Source organism: Cololabis saira, chromosome 11 (genome assembly GCF_033807715.1).
Source record: "Cololabis saira isolate AMF1-May2022 chromosome 11, fColSai1.1, whole genome shotgun sequence".
NCBI lineage: Eukaryota > Metazoa > Chordata > Actinopteri > Beloniformes > Belonidae > Cololabis > Cololabis saira.
Window position 1 is genome coordinate 37,077,201 of NC_084597.1, and position 16,561 is coordinate 37,093,761.

Sequence of the window (16,561 nt, forward strand, 5' to 3'; positions counted from 1 at the left end):
GGAGGGTTGACATGGAAAAGGGGGACCTGGGGGTCTGAAGGGAATCTTTTCTCACACTCAATGCAACGCTTACTTTGCAAGGTAAAAACATTTTTATCTTAATAAGGACACTTAGGGTCTTTGGAGGGGGGGGGCATTGTCAAATATGATTCCCTGACCTCCCCCTCCCTGTTTTTATCGCATCAGTCACATCCACTCAACACCACGGGCGGGAGTGGGGCCTACTCCACCCGCGTTTCTGCGTCGGCCTGGGGTGGGGTGGTCGATCTGGGGAGTGGTGAGAGTGTCTTTGTCGGTGAGTGTGGGTATGTAAGGGTCCTGCGATGGAAGATGTACAAGATTTTGGGCCTCCATCAGCAGGACAAAAAAAAATAAATAAATAAAAAAATATTTTATTATTAGGGCTCGAGCACTGACAGTGCGAAGGCCTTATTGTATCTGTAGGAATTTTTTTTTTCCTCGTTTTTATTTTTCCGACGAAATGAGGGCCTTTTTGCCCCCCTAAACGTAACCAAATGCCTTCGGCAGTTAACACGGCCCGAACCATAACGTGCACCCAGGTGTTTTATACATCAAAATGTGCGTTTCCATGCTGCGACGACACGCATTACTTTTCTCAGTCAAAAGCGTTACCGTGGCAACGATAGACACCAAAAAACTTTTGAATGGTTTGACATAGAGAGTCGTGGGTTTTGTCATCAGACTCTGTTTTGACTCCTTCACCTTAATTGATGGAAATTATCCCCACCCCTTCTTCTGATTGGTTGATATTTGAATTTTGGCACAATTTATGCCATTACTTCGGCCGCTTCTTCGCCCGAAACCATAACGTGCACCCAGGTGTGTTATACATCAAAATGTGTGCTGCGACGACGCACATTACTTTTCTCAGTCAAAAGCGTTACCGTGGTAACGATAGACGCCAAAAAGTGCCCCCCCCCCCGCCCCTCTCATTTGATTGGTCCATATTTGATAGTTCCTATTTTCTGCCATAACCCTTGAATGGTTTGACATAGAGAGTCGTGGGTGGTGTCATCGGACTCTGTTTTGAGTCCTTGACCTTTAACGGTGAAAATTGCATGCGCGAGGGCCTGTTCATCCCTGCCCACAGCTTTAATTATCTTTTGCATGCAAAAGGGTAAAAATGAGTTTGGTGCTCTTTAGTCAAAATAACCTGCAGTTCTCTGTAGCTGTGTAGCACAGCTAAACCCAGTCAGCCCAGACACAATAAGTAGTCTGACCCGAGTTGTCTTCACACCAAGACTCGTCAACCTTCTCCAAGTTTGCAGGGCTCGTACAACAGTGCACACGATCCTGGTATCTGTTGAAATGTCCGCGCTGCAAACTTTTTCTACATTTGCATGAACTCCTCACTGTCTCTTTCTTCCACCATCCATCTCTCTCACACTGCACCTTGTCCCGCCCCCGTCTGACCCCCTTCACTCTCCTAATGGTCTGGAAAGCAGTCCATCTTGGAGGCTTGTCACACAAACTATAAGCCTACTAATGTGAAAAATTAACACTTGATACTTCAATTTAATCCCATCATGGCAAATAGGTAAAGAAACCCCAAGCATCTGTGCAGACATAAATAATATAACTTAAATGACAATGTGTCAAATGATTGGTCTGTTTTGCTTTAAAGGACTGGGCTAAGGAAGACTACAGTGGTGGCTGTCCTGTCAATGTCATGGCACCAGGTCTGCTAACGTATTACCACCCGAGCCTAAGGAAGCCCTGTGGCAGGTAATCACCCTTCTGCTGACAGACACACATCACATCCCTTTATTCCTCTCCATTAATAATAAAACAATCCCCCTTTTCTGCACTTTTATCACAATAACCCTTGTGATCTGATACAGTCCTGTTAACTCTTGTAGTTCTAAATGTAAGTGTTTTTTAAAGAGATAAATTAAGGAACTTCTACTTGTATGTATAGTGTGATTCTAGATGACATGCTCAAACACACCAAGTGGATATTTACTGGATGTTTATTCTATTTTTATTTCTTAAAAACAATATCTTTATCTCTCACTGTCACATTGCTTTTTCTCACTTGCACCCAATGCCGTTGGATACTTGACTGGAGTGATTGTCCCTTTAAGGTTGCATATTGATGTAGTCCTAAAGAAATGGCAAGAGGTCATCGGGGCTTTTGTTCTATTAAGCAAATGCCCTATAATCCATTTCTAATGGCCTGTTCAGAGATGCACAAAGCTGAGCAAATGAGAGAGAGAGTGAAAGGTAAGGGGATTCAGGTAATGCAATTCCATAATGATATCCAGTTCCCTGGGGAGCAGCGGAAGCTCATTACACAACATGACAGAAACAGCAGCAAGGAGATGGCAGCCCTTATTCAGATTCCTTCCCCTTATAGGAAATAGCTCCTCAAAGACACGCTGTGACCTTGACACACATTCAGGAAATGTAATGAAGATCAGCAAAACAGCTGGTGTTTTGATCATACTGTGTTTAACTGCACAGCAAGTTTTAATGTAAGGTAAATTGTAAAAATGTAAGGTGGTAAATTGTGGCATTTGATTGGAGATTCTTTAACCAAGGTTTTAGAATAAAGATGTGAGACAAGAGAAACATTACGTTAGTGGTATAAGGATCCCTGGCGTAGTTCGGACCTTGGGTTTTGGGCCATTCTTTCCTATACTTTAAGTTGGTTGTGTATTGTTGTTTTCTTTTAAGACATTTGAATGGTAACTGGTTACAATGAAGCTATAACTCTCCACCAGGCTTCACATTATGGTTAAAAAGCCTTCCGTATTTGGGACAGTGAATTTTCTTTAGCAATTTCAGGATTAGCAAAACAAGCTCTCAACCTTGAACAGCAGAATGACATCCCCTTGACCCCAAATGAAATCCAAAATATAAAATTGGGCATTTTAAATTAATCAGTTTGTGAGCTACAATCTACTTAATCTGATTTTGTGTACAAAATGAATTTTGGCCAGCGTGAATTGCTCTCCTAGTTGAATATTTATTCTTTTTGCAGTTACATTTTTCTTTTTTTTGAGTTACTTTACAACCAGTACAGAGGCAAATATTGAACTTAATTTATGCTTTTATGACGTGAGCATGTAGCTTACATCCAGTATCTTTGTTGTAGTTGGTGTTAACACTTGTTTGCAAGTAGTTAGTGCTACGAAATGTTTCTGTGAGAGCTGTTCAGTCCTGGGCAGGAAGTCATCTGTAGAGGCCAGTTTCAGTTGTAGGATTTTAGTTGGTTTCCTTATGTGCACAGCTCACTTTAGGTCTTCTCACAGCATCTTTATTGTATTAATCCTGGCCTATTATAAAACCCTATGTTTTATTCTTCTGTAGCCTCTCTTTGGAGGATTGACCGGTGTGCTCACTAGGGGTTGCAACGGTTCAGGTAGCGCATGGTTCGTTTCGGTTCGTGTTATGTGCATAAAGAGCTTTTTTTCCAAAATGTTCTGTTTATTTTGCTTGTCACTTTTCAAAATGTAAATTACTATGATTCTTTTAAGTCAACAGCCTCTTAATCTTGACAACTCAGTACAGTTAGTACAGTACACACTATACTAAATACAATACTGTAGTGTAACATATCTTTAAGAAACTCTTTCAAATGTAAAACAGTTACTGAACACAATACTTTTAGATGGTAAACTGCCTTTTATTCCTTGACTGCCTGTATACACTATACAGTAGTATAAAATATGTATAAATATGATAACGTTGTTGAAATGTGTACGGGAGGGCACAATGTGGGTCGATTGTTTTCATTAGGTGACGAAAGCCCACATCTCCTACCACCGAAAAGGGCTGCAAATCTTTAGCAATGAACGCTCCCACTGCACGGGTTATTTTCTAGTGTTTATCTGAAGTGGCACTATCGGTCTGTTGGAAAGCATTCTCCATAGACAGTTGTTGTTTTTTCGCTTGTATTGCCTTATCGAGTCGCTCGACTGCAGAAAGCGTTACATCAGGGTGTTGACGCTGGAGATGAGCGCTCATATTGCTCGTGTTTCCTTTTGCGTATGGGACATGTTTCAAGCAATGTTTACAGACAGTAACAAGTTCTGTTAGATGTTTTCACTCCATCGTCGTTGTATTCAACAGCGAAACCGAAATGAAGCCGGTGCTTCTTCAAACTTTTGACTTTTGTGTTCGCCATGACTCTGTCAAGACCTGGAAAGTAGATTTGCATGACGTTCCACTATTTTGAAGTTGCCACCAGCATGTGGATTGTGGAGTTTTGGTCATTTCTAATGTCTGAAATGCTTAGTGATGCAGACATGGACGGCTCTGTATCTATGTAGTGAAAAAACATTGTTTATACACAAGTGTTTATACACTTGAATTGCAAATAAGATGGAATCTTTTATTTTCTTTCTTTTACACATTTCTAGTATGAAATTGAAATATGCACCCACAGCAGGACAATAACATTGCACAGTTGCATTCAGTAGTAGCATAACTCATTTTAACAAATGCTAGGCTTATTTACTGTGGTTCTCTACACAATAGCTCCTTATCACATTCAGCAAATGTAGTTATCCATGTTGATAAAGACTCATATATCATAACTTTAGGACACTTGATCCTCAAGTAGTGGATTTTCATGAGAATCATCCGAAAAAGAAATGTAGACTCACACATCTGCTCAAGAGGAGTCCATTAGAGTTACCACTCTGAGAAAGCATCAACTGACACACCACAAAGGTTTCTATTTGAATATCTCATTCAGGAATCTCGTTATTGAATATCTTGTAAGTTGCCAACAAGTAAATATCAGGGGACAACTCTAATGAATCAATTGTTTTTCGTATGGATTTCCTAAACAACAAAAAACTAACGGCATTAAAACATTAAAAGAGTTCAATTTGAAAAGAACTAGATTGACACTGAACCAGTAAAAGTCAACGCTTTGGATTTGCACGTTCAGTTTTAAGATATCTTGTTCCAATTCCCAATTGATTTTTTATTTTTTAATTTTGTGCAAAGCATTAACAACAAAGATGGTATGTGCATTTGTGGTCCCCACTGTGAAGCATGGAAGGGGAGGTGGGATGGTATGGGGCTGTTTTGCTACTGATGCTCTTGATTCTTTTTCAAAGTAAAAAAGGCACACGTAGAATAAAATATAATGCAGCAGCTTTCAGTGGCATGTCATTCCATCTGGTTTGCAGAACTGTTTGTTTTTCAGTAGGACACTTCCAGGTTTTAGTAACATATTTTTGTGCTGCATCAGTTGACTTGGCTTCAAAACTCCCATGACCTGAAGTGGTATTGATTTGTGATTAATTTCACCAGAGTGTAAAAGGAAGCCGAGAGCCTTGGTGTTTTGGTTAATTTCATCACATATTCTCATGTAATTAACAGTTTTTTTCATCTGGTTTTAGGATTTTGGTTGTTTTGAAAATCATTTCATTTTCAGGATTTTTAAATTTTCAGTTGCCACTCGACCGGCATAATCACAATCCACAAATCTTTGCTTGGCTGTTTTCTGGATTTATTCTGCTAGTTAAGACACCAATCAGTCGCAATGTTGCCATCTTAGTTTGACAAGCACTCTATTTTTGTATCACAATGCTGCAGCTCATTATACTCTTCCCTGCCACTCACCATAAATGCTCTTGTGATGTATGTGTTCATTATTTTCTCTTTTCATGACTTCTTCTATTTCCTATTCTTTACGTAGATGCATTTGTTAAATTTTTTTTTCCCATTCTCATTTCTGTCATTTACTTCTGTGCTCTAAATCACTGCTGTGTAATTAACCTACACAGCACCCTTATTATAAATGTGGCAGAGTAAACGATCTTATGTTCACCCAACAGTTTAAAGCAGTATTTCCAAAAATTAAAAAGGATGCAACACGAGGCTGTATGCATGCAATTAGGGTATATTTGCAAGACCTAATGGTGGAAAAAAGGGAGGTGGATTTCAAGAACCAAATGTAAGAGCAACATGCTGAATAAATAACAATTAGCAGGATTTACAGAAAAGAAAATGAACTCTGAAAGAAATTGTGTGAATTTATACATTTTGTAAATAGTATAAATGTCTAAAAATATACATTTTGCAAGCATTTACAGGACTAAATGAAAGCAGTAGCATCACCTGACATATACTAATTTCTTCATTTGTTTCATATGAGTACAGAATATAATGTGATCAAAATCAAATCTTGAGGAAACTGATATTTTTGATACCTGAATGGCTGAAAGAGCTGAGAATATGAGAGACTAGTTAGATGATGAAAACTGACAGAAAGAGGTTCTGTTTCTCAGCATTTGCACCAATTAATTTAAAATGCATTCTACATCTCATAATAGAGAGCATTATTAACATCAAACTACTGGGAATCTTGGTCAGGATTCAAAGTATTGAATATTCTGTTGATGTTTTTAATTTAATTTGGCTTTTATATTTTTATCCAGATTTTTTTCCCCATTTTATCACCCAGTGCTCCTACCTAAGTCAGTCCTGGGCATTGCTCCTCTCTACCAACCTTGGGAGGGCCCTACACTGAGCTCAGGTCTCCTCCTTAACCTGAGGAGTGAGCAGCTTCTTTTCACCAGACAGTGGGGTTTCTCCGGCCGGACGTAGCGCGTGGAAGGATCACGTTATTCCGGCCAGATCCTCCCTCCCCATCTGGTGCCCCGGCTGGCCAGAGAGGGCATGTATAGCCCAGGACTGCTGCATGTTTTTGTGAGGGTAGCTCACATTAGCTACCAAGGGAACATGGGAAGAACATACAAACTCCACACAGAAAGGCCCTTTCGCCAACCCCACCCAGGGTGTGGGTGCTGAAGTCATGGGTGAACTTAACACGTCCAGTGCCCACAGCGTCCCCGATCGGAACTGATCCCAGGACCTTCTAGCTGTAAGACGGCTGCACTACCAGCTTTGTTTCTTTCTTCTTCTATATATCGATTTCTGGATGTGGTCCGTAAGAAAAATAGTTTGCTTCTGAGATCTCTATTTTCGTGTTCAGATAACAAAAATTAATCATCAAGGCAGCTGGTCGGTGCAAAGGTGGTAAGACGGAGCCTTTTTTTGTTTGCTATAATTAATAGACAACATGGTTCTTTAACACATGCTGCGCAGTTACACATATCATGCTGACTTTCCACGGTGCAACACTACATACAGTATGCTCACGGTGGGGTGGTACATAGCTCCAGCTTTTCAAGTGTGCCAAGTGAGTCCCAAGGAAGCTGATTGACTCATCTGCTTCTCTTTTGGGAGATGAATTTATGCTAATAAGGGAGTAAATATTTTATTCAAAAGTAATAGAAAAGTTATCATTATAAAAATAAAGGAAGTAGTCATAAGAGAGTGTCTGTCTGAACAAATCATGTGTAAGCAGCTGCATTTGCATGTAAATGCCTGAAGGCAAACAGAAGACTAATATTAAGAGACTGACTAGATTTGTCATCTTTTTTGCAGGTAATTTCACATACAATATTCAGATGGAGCTGTAAGCTTAATAGTTTTAACGGACGTCTGTGAAGCACTTCTATTTGCTAACTCAAACTAACTTGAAATGAAAATGGAGGAACATAACTTAACGCAAAGTATCCCTCACTATCATAAAAATAAGCCATTGCTTTTCACATCTATCAGCAGGATGTGGAAATTCCCAGGTTTCCAATTAGTCTACAGTCTCACACATAATGGATTTTCAGTAAAAGTTGATTTCTTAATTCCATAAAGGCAAGACTCACTGTCCAAAATCTTTTTAGCTGGAAGAAATTTTGGCAGAGGCCAAATTATAAGGAAAACCGCTCTCCCTGGAGGCAACTGGGAAATGAGGTGAAGCATATTGATATATAATGATACCAACGATACCACGATATGCATTCTGGATCATCTGCAGAGGTTTAATTGAGCATGCAGGAAGGCCGACCAACAAGGAATTACAGTATTCAATTTGTGATATGACCAAAGCCTGAACCAAGAGCTGTGTTGTATGTTCGGTCACATAGGGTATGATTTTCCTATTATTGTAGAGAGTGAATCGGCACGACTGGGAAACCGAGGCAACATAGTCATTAAAGGTCAGCTGGCTGTCTAATATGACACCACAATTCCTAGCAGAAGACGTGTGCACAAGTGTGGTGGAATCCAGCTGCACGTTTATGTGAGGAGGTAAGGAATGACTGGCTGGACACACAATAAGCTCAGTCATGGAAATATTTAGCTGAAGGTGACAGTCCTTCATCCACGCAGAGACATAAGTAATACCCGCCGATATTAGCATTGGGACGGCCGTGTCGCCAGGTGGGAAAGAAATAGAGCTGGGTGTCATCAGCATAGCAGCCATAAGACCCATAAACTGATGATGTCACCTAGTGAAAAGGTGTCTAGTGAGAAGAGGGCCAAGCACCGAACCCTGTGGCACCCCTGTTGCCAGCTCATGCGATCTGGACACTCCTGCCATGATACTCTGAAGGATCTTCCTGCGAGGTGAAACATAGATAGATAGATAGATAGATAGATAGATAGATAGATAGATAGATTGATTTATTATAGTACCTTTGGGTAAATTTGGTTCACAGTGAGTGCCTCCTCATACAATACAATCTAAAACCATACACTCAACAACACAGGATAATATAAAGTGACAACAGTGCTTTGGCTAAAAGAACAAAGAACAAGAAGGACGGCCCCAAGATAAGAATCAAGATTTATTTATTTTTTTTAATTTAATTTGCACAACATGAATGTATACATAAACATGACATGATAATTCATTTCCAGAGGAAAGATAACAGGTAGTGGTTGTGCACGTGAGGACAGAAACCCTAGGGGGGCTTATGCAAGGACCTCGCCGTTTACAGGACATTACATGACTTGTTTATTATTAGAAAGTAAAACTAGAACAGAAACAAAAACAAAATAAACAGCAAAAGAAGACAAACAAGAAAAAAACAATCAACAAGCAGTAAATAAAAATAACTGCAGAATGTTAAAATGCTAATACAATAAAAGTGAATACTAAAACAGAGAGAACGAGACAAAAGATTGGCAAAGCAACACAGGTAAGGCATAATCATCATATCAATGGTATATCTCTTTCCTTTAGTTTCTTACTTGGGTAATTAATTTATTAATTACACTTCTTTTGTAGGTGGACAGAGAGGATGAGTTGGTCATTAGATGGGAATGGGCATTCCATAGATAAGTTAAAGATAAGTTAAAACATCCGTAGATAAAAACACTAAAATATTAAAACCAAGCAAAAGGATAAAAAATGTGCCTTTCCATAAAAACAAGATAAAGGAAACAATACAAAACATAAATACAAAGTTATGTTGCAGTTCCCTCACTTATTAATGGCACTGATGGCTGCTGGTACAAAGCTATTTTTGTAGCATTTGGTTTTACAAGCAGGTACCCTGAACCTCCGACCTGATGGAGCAGCTGAAACTCACCTTTAAGAGGGTGGGAGTTGTCTTTTAAAATGGAGCCAGCTATCCTCTGTAACTGTTTAGAAAACAGGGATTCTGGCTGAAGCTGAGACTCACCAATCAGCTTGCTCGACCATTTCACAATTTGGTTTAAACAGTTTTTGTTTTTAAGGGACGCATTCCCAAACCATGAAGCAATACAGAAAGATCAAACTGATTCTATAAAAGCACGATAAAACAAGATCAGCATGGTCCTGGAAATGTTAAAAGAAGACAGTTTTCTCAAACAAAACAGGCGCTGGCGTCCCTTTTTGTACACAGCTTGACAGTTTTCCTCAAAGGTTTTCCTCATGAACCACAGGAGGACATGGAAATTCCAAGCGTTGAGAGTGTGGAGAGGAGGATGTGGTGGTTGACCGTGTCTACGGCAGAAGACAGGTCAAGCAGTGTGCATGAGCCAACAGAAAATGATTAAAGAGTGAATGCAAACCTTGAATGAAACGAAAGAAAGATCTTGTCAGAAAACACCAACATGTGTACTCTGCAAAGCAAATGAAAGATCACAGCTTGAGACGCATCATGGTCAGAGTCTTGATCAGAATTATAAGCGCGTACAACTCTCGTCTAAATTATTGAGAAAAAAATGCAATGATCCAATTTCCTTTAATAGAGTTCTTTTATATGTCTAAGAAGAAGAAGAAGAGAAAAACACCTGCTTATATTCCCTAATACTTGGTTTAACAACCTTTTGACAGCATTGATAGCTTCCACCTTTACAATTGCTTTTCAGCACACGGTCCTCTCTGGAATGGAAGATTTTAAAATTAAAAAATCATAAAATAGCCAAATTGAAATGATTAAAAGAAAAATAAAGCACTCTAGATGGATAAAAGAAGCAGTGAGGATTTCATGCATAAATAGTCACACAAGAAAAACATTTTAACCTGGATTTAAGTGTCAACATGTGGTGAAAGTTTAAACACGACTGGCAGTTTGTTCTACGTGTTTGCAGCTTGGCAGCAGAATTCTGTTGCTCCATGTTTAGTTCGGACTCTGGTCTTGACTAGCTGACCTAAGCCCATGGATCTAGGAGCCCTACTAGCTTTACATGCTCTAAACATCTCACAGTATTCTGGGCCTAAACCATCCTGAGATTTGTAAACTAGCACTATGGGTTTTAAAATCCACTCTGACTGACTGGAAGCCAGTGTAAAGATTTTAAAACGGGTGTAATCTGTTTTCTTAGACCTGATTAAAACTGTAGCAGCAGCGTTCTGGACGAGCTGGAGATGTTTGGTGCTGCTTTTGGGAGGTCCAGTCAGAAGACTGTCACAGTAATCTACTGGAGATGATCACATAGAATTGAGTTTTTAATGCTCTTTTTGGGGGATTAAAACTTTTAATTCTGTTGATGTTTTTCAGTTGGTACAAAGCTGCTTTCGTTACAGATTTGATCAATACCTCAAGAACCATAGACAGAAAAGCCGGTCCACAGCATGACGGAGCATCATGATTCTGTTGTAATTTACTGTACTGTGTGATGTATTGGTAGAGTGCTGTTTTGGCCTCATGGGTTGTAAAACCCAATGGGGTCATACAAGTCCTTCACTACTTTGTTCTTAAATGGGAATTAGAATGACAAGGCACCTGACATCCCAGCCTGCTTGGGTGTTGCCTCCCACTTTGGTTGTCCTGGGTTTGACTTCCTCTTCAGCCACTGCTCGGCAGCTCGTCGTGTCCAGGCAACAACTCTGATCAGTTTGGTCGCTACTGAACCTTTTTACATCCCCAACATGTTTAACCCAGCTAGTGGGCTTTCTTCTTGGAAGAGTAGGTTTTGCCTCTTCACAGGGACTTTCCTTTTTCTGAGTGATCAGTGGGTCTTTTTTTTTTTTTTTCTTTTCCTCCAGTCGGGCGGTGTGAGGCTCCTGTGGAATCTCACCTGTCCAAGCTGAGCATATTCCTCGAAGAGTTGTATGGCTTCTTTTCTGAGTCTTCCTGAGAGAGGTTGGTCCCAGGCTTCTTGGGTCAGCTTGCCACCCCCTCCTTTTTGTAATGCTTTGCGGACGAGAATTGCTCCCTTCTGCTTGACCGGTGCAACTAGGCCGATTGGGTCATACAGTGCAGCAACTTGGCTTAAGAGAGCTCTCCTCGTCAGTGGGTTAGGTGTTTCAGCTCTCACCTCTTCAAGAAGATCTTTGCCAACTCTCATCTTTTTCTTTTTATTAGAAAAGTTGCCTGCGGTCAGCATGTACAGTTTGTCTTTGTCCACTTGGTAGCCGATGCCCAGGGCTTTGTTCTCTCCTTCCCTTATTTGATTTGGAAGAATTAAGGTGTTTCCTTGCTCTGGTTTTAGGACATCAGCTTCATTTCATTTCCTCCCACTTTGCCCTGACCGGACCCATGGCTTGAGGAAGAAGCCTCCACATTTCGGCTCACCTGCAGCCCCAATGCTGTCCCAGTGCCACCAATCAAGGAACTCACGGTTACCGGCAGATGTAGTTGCGTGGGCCACATCCTCTTGCTGTAGCCAATCTGGCTCAGACGCTGGAACTGTGACTTCTTGGTATCGGACAGCAGCGGTTCTCATGGAGCGGGCAAAGTGGGTTCTTGACCCATATGCTGCCACTTCCACTTCTTCAAGCAAGTCAGGGTGTGCTCCACCGACTGTTTTGCCCAGGGGGCTCTCCCATAGGACAAGGTCGCCGATGACTTTAAGTCTTTGGGGTGCGAGCCGTCCCTCGCGATGGCTTATGAGAAGTTCGACTTCTTCTGGTCTTTCTAACTCCTCAAGCTGGACATCTGGGAAGAAGCTTTTTAACTTTTCAGGTTCAGTTGCTTGATGGACCTTTGCAATTTGCTCCAGGCCATAGCAGACCAGTTGATGTGCTCGTTCAGTCCCCATGGAAGTTTTCACTCGGACTTTCAGGAGGTACCTTTTTGTCCTGACTTTCATCGTCATGCCTCCAACTCCATGCACGACCAGCGTTATGGCTTCACTTCTCAGGCCCAGTCTTTCGGCAGCTTTGTGAGTGATGTAATTTGTGTCGGATGCCAGGTCTATAAGTGTGCCAATCTTCTGACCTGCATTGGCTGTGACCATCATCAGCATCATCATCACCGGTAACTCTGTCAGCCCAGCCTCCTTCAGCAGTTCAGACTGGCCTGCCGCTTTGAGTGTCACTGAGGCTCGGTTTGAGAATGCCTTTCTGCCCTTCTCTGCCAGTTCTGGGGCAAGTTGTGACAAGAAGGCTTCCTGTTCCTCTGTGAATTTTCCTTTTCCTCTTTTTGCACCTCTGCTACCTTCTCTTCTGGCCTCTGCTGTTGGGCAAAGGAAGTAATGGTGGTCAGGTGTGCCGCTTGCTCTTTTGCAGTCTGGGTTTCCGCATAAGAAGGTGTCTCTGCAGTAGCCATCTGCGTCGTGATACCCAAGACACTTCCTGCACGCTCCCAGCTTCTTCAGGGCTGTTTTCTTCTCATGTAGCTTCAAGCCTTTAAACTTCTTGCAAAAGTATAACTTGTTGGTGTGCCCACCACCACCACAAATGCCACAGACCTCGTCACCATCTTTACTCGTGGCCCTGGTAGATGCAAACCTTCTTTCTTGCTTCTTCCTGTCTGCTTCTTCCACTTTGTCCACCACCTTCAGTTGTTCGAGTCGTTCCAGTATTTCCTCCTGGTTCTTTAGAAACCTTAGGAGCATATCAAAGTGGTTGTCTGGGGTTACACGGTTGGTGGGCTCAACCATATACATTAGCCAGTCTCTTTTTATGATATCTGGTAACTTGCTTTCAATCGACTTGATGACAAGGGGGTTCCTGATGGCTCCTGAGTTTCCTAGCTCCGTCAGGTCAGCCAGGGCCTTCTCCACAGCTTGTATTAGGTCAATGACCTTCCTGGGCTGGTTCCCCTTGACTTGTGCCATCTCGTCCAGCGCTTCCAAGATTTCGACTGTGATCGTTGATTTGTTGCCGTACCTGTTTGAGGACCCTGAAGATATCTGTTGCTGTGGAGTAGGTGGACAGTCTTAGTTCCTTGGCAATGGAATCGCTGACGCTCTCCAACAGCTGGATCTTCTTTACCTCTGGTGATCCAGTGGGCTCCCCTTGTTTCTGAAGGCTCTCCCAATCCTTCTTCCACCTGTGAAAGTCTCTTTTGCTCCCATGGAAGACTGGTAGGGATGTAGGTTTTATCCTCACAATGGGAGGAGTTGGTTGGCCAGGCCGTCCTCCTGCACCGTGATCAGCCAGCCTTCTGGATGTGGCGAATTCGGCTTTCCTCAACTTGAGCCTGTAGTGAGCTGCTTTTAGCTGTGTTAGTCTGTCGTCCATCTCGTCCTTCAAGTGGAGAGGGATCCATTTCTCCCAATGGGCCATGGTATGGATGGTAACACTCATCGTCTCATTCAGCAGGGTGAGGTGAACGTCATAGCCTTCCATGTTGTTGCTTTCAACTGCTACATTTCCAGCTCTTTGAATGGCCTCCTCTGCCTCAGAAATCGCAGCCTTCAGCTCAGTTTTCCCGTATCTTCCCCACAGGTTGGTCTGGACAATGTCCTTGATTTCTTCCATCTTATCTTCGGCATCTTTTATAGTTGCTTGGATGTCATCCTCCTGCTGTTCCTCGAGCTCCCCATCTGGGTCTTCCTTCTTGACGTCAGCCTCCAGGCCAATCTTGAAGTCCTCGTTGGCATCCAGCAGGGATGTGAAACGGTCGGCAAATTTTGCAAACTCCTCTTTTAGTTCGGATTGCAGCATGGTGCCTGCTCCTCTGGAGATCAGGTTGGCCAGTCTGGTCAGGTTCCTCTTGGCTGTCATCCTCTCCTGCTTGAGGATCAAGGCAGACTTCCCCATTACCTCTTCGGCCATCGTTATCCCCTTTTCTCCGGCGTCCACAGCTTCCCTGGATCTTGAAGCCTTTAATCTTCTGCGTCCAGGGCTGGTCCGTGGTTAACAACTGTCAAGTTCCACTCAGTTGACTCCGAAAAGGACACCAGGACAACTCGGATTTCCAATTTGATCAACTTTTATTTTTATCCAACCTTTGGGCTTGGTTGGTTTCTTTTCAGTTGATCTTCCAATAGTAATCAGAGTAATCAGATAATCAGGTTGTTAACCATTGGTGTATTGGAGTCTTTTTAAACATGGATCTTGTAGCTTCTTTCTTTCTGGCTGCTTTCCACTCTGTTCATTTGCTTGGGTGTGAATGAAGTGAGACTTCCAGTCCTTAACAGCTGCCTTGAATCAGCCAATTGGCGGCCATCTTGCTCTTGGTGTTCTGGGAAACGTAGTTCTTTCAGGTCCAAGGAAAGTAAGATGAAGGAGGAGACAGCTCCTCCCTTCCAGGTCAGGGACACTTGAGTTTTGACTTCACAAACACAATGCAATTTGTTTCTTTCAATTTTATTGGCAACTCCCTTTTAGCCATTGTAAGTTTTTGATGATGCCAAGGGAAAAGAATACAATGTGCTTGATATTTTAATGTTGCAGCAGTGCAGAAACTAACAATTATAATAATTAATAATAAATTGTGCAATTGAGGTTAAACAAAATACCTTGTCCTTTTTTTAATGGACGGCCCTTCATTGTGCAGGTATGTTGTCATACTCTTGCTGTTGTAAGTTTAGTCCAGACTTACTTTAATGACCCCAGGTGAGCCATGCCATATTGCTAAAATTTGGCTAAAGAGGAACTAATTTAAAACGTCATAACACTTCTGCTAGTTGTAGCCAATGTACATTTCACTTCTGTGTTTTTAATTCAAACTATGATAGCCATTTTAAAAGTTTCTCAGGGCATGCTGGGCATTTTGTGATTTTCTTATGATACAATATTTATTTTTCTGAAGACTTATAAGCACTTATAAATCTAGAATGTGAATAATTCTGAACGCAAATGCACTAAATCAGCATTAATCTCAGTGTGTGGTACAAGGCTCACTGAGTTTTCATATTCATTCTTATGCCACAAGGCACAAAGATGATTTTAATTTACCGTTTTGTAGAACATGGAAACATCAATTTTTCATAACTTACAGAGGCCCCCACTTGTGGAATTCACTCAATAAATCTCTTAAATCATCACCATCCTTGCCAATATTCAAAAAACATTTAAAGAACTTTCTTATTGTTTCATCTTTGTAATGTTCATTATTTGATCTGAGTTACATTTTCTTGTGTTTTTTTGTTTTTTTTTTACTCTCCCTTGTGTAGCTTTGTTTTGTTTTTTATTCATATATGGAAAGGATTCTATATAAGCCAACAGGCTTCTTCCTTTCCTTGCATGTTATTTCATTGTTTTTCATTTTTTGTTCATATTTGTCTTATATTGCTAAATAAATAAACTAAACTAAAACTAAGTTCTGGATTTACAGGATCCACTGGGGAGGCACAGAGACGGCCACGCAGTGGTGTGGCTACATGAGCGGGGCAGTGCAAGCTGGACAGCGAGCGGCGCTGGAAGTTCTGGCTGAAGTCTACCACATGGACCTAACGATGGAGGAGCAAGAAGCGCTGGAGCCAAATGAGACTATCCCTAGTCCCACAAACCAAAAACCATCATCCAAGCTCGTGTATCTGTTCACAAAGAAATCTGTGGTTACAGCAGTACTGGCGACAGGTGCTTTTCTGCTTCTAGTTCAGAACCAAAATGCATTGATAAAGATGAAAACTTTCCTAACAAACACTGCTGGGATTAGAGGCTTGACACACTGATTTAGGTTGCGTCTGCTTTCCAAACAAATGTGTTGATTCTGCTAAACAGTGGCTTAGAAAGACCAACCAATAACATGATGTATTAGAGGTGTAATTCAGGTTAAAACTACTAATTTATTTAAAGCCTCTTTACATTAATAATAGCACCTATGGAATGTCAAAATAAATAAATGATTAAAAATGCTCATTACCTAGTGGGGACTAAAGTTTATAACATCAAAATGTAGGATCTGTTTTGCTGAATAAAGGAGATTGAAATGAAGGATATAAAGTGAGCATAGAGTGGCTCATCAAAAAATGATTCATCATCAAAACTTGGGAGGAAAAAGATCCAAAAAAGAAACAAGAAAATGAGTGCTGCTTTCTGTAACCTAAAAAGCAGATGCTTACACCAGGATGAGCAGGATCTGGAGGTGGGAAACAAACAAAAAAAGAAAAGAGTAGATTAGTAATC

General features: G+C 41.3%; 1 protein-coding gene across 1 annotated transcript in view; it reads left to right on the forward strand.

Moving 5' to 3' along the window:
- Positions 1-16,301, forward strand: part of si:ch211-127i16.2 (probable flavin-containing monoamine oxidase A) — a 77,636-nt gene extending 61,335 nt beyond the window's left edge. Inside the window, exons 11-12 of the mRNA XM_061734439.1 lie at positions 1,646-1,746; positions 15,768-16,301. Coding sequence (XP_061590423.1) covers positions 1,646-1,746; positions 15,768-16,107 — 441 coding nt within the window. The 3' untranslated portion in view covers positions 16,108-16,301. The remainder of the gene's footprint in view (positions 1-1,645; positions 1,747-15,767) is intronic.
- Positions 16,302-16,561: the final 260 nt, after the last annotated feature.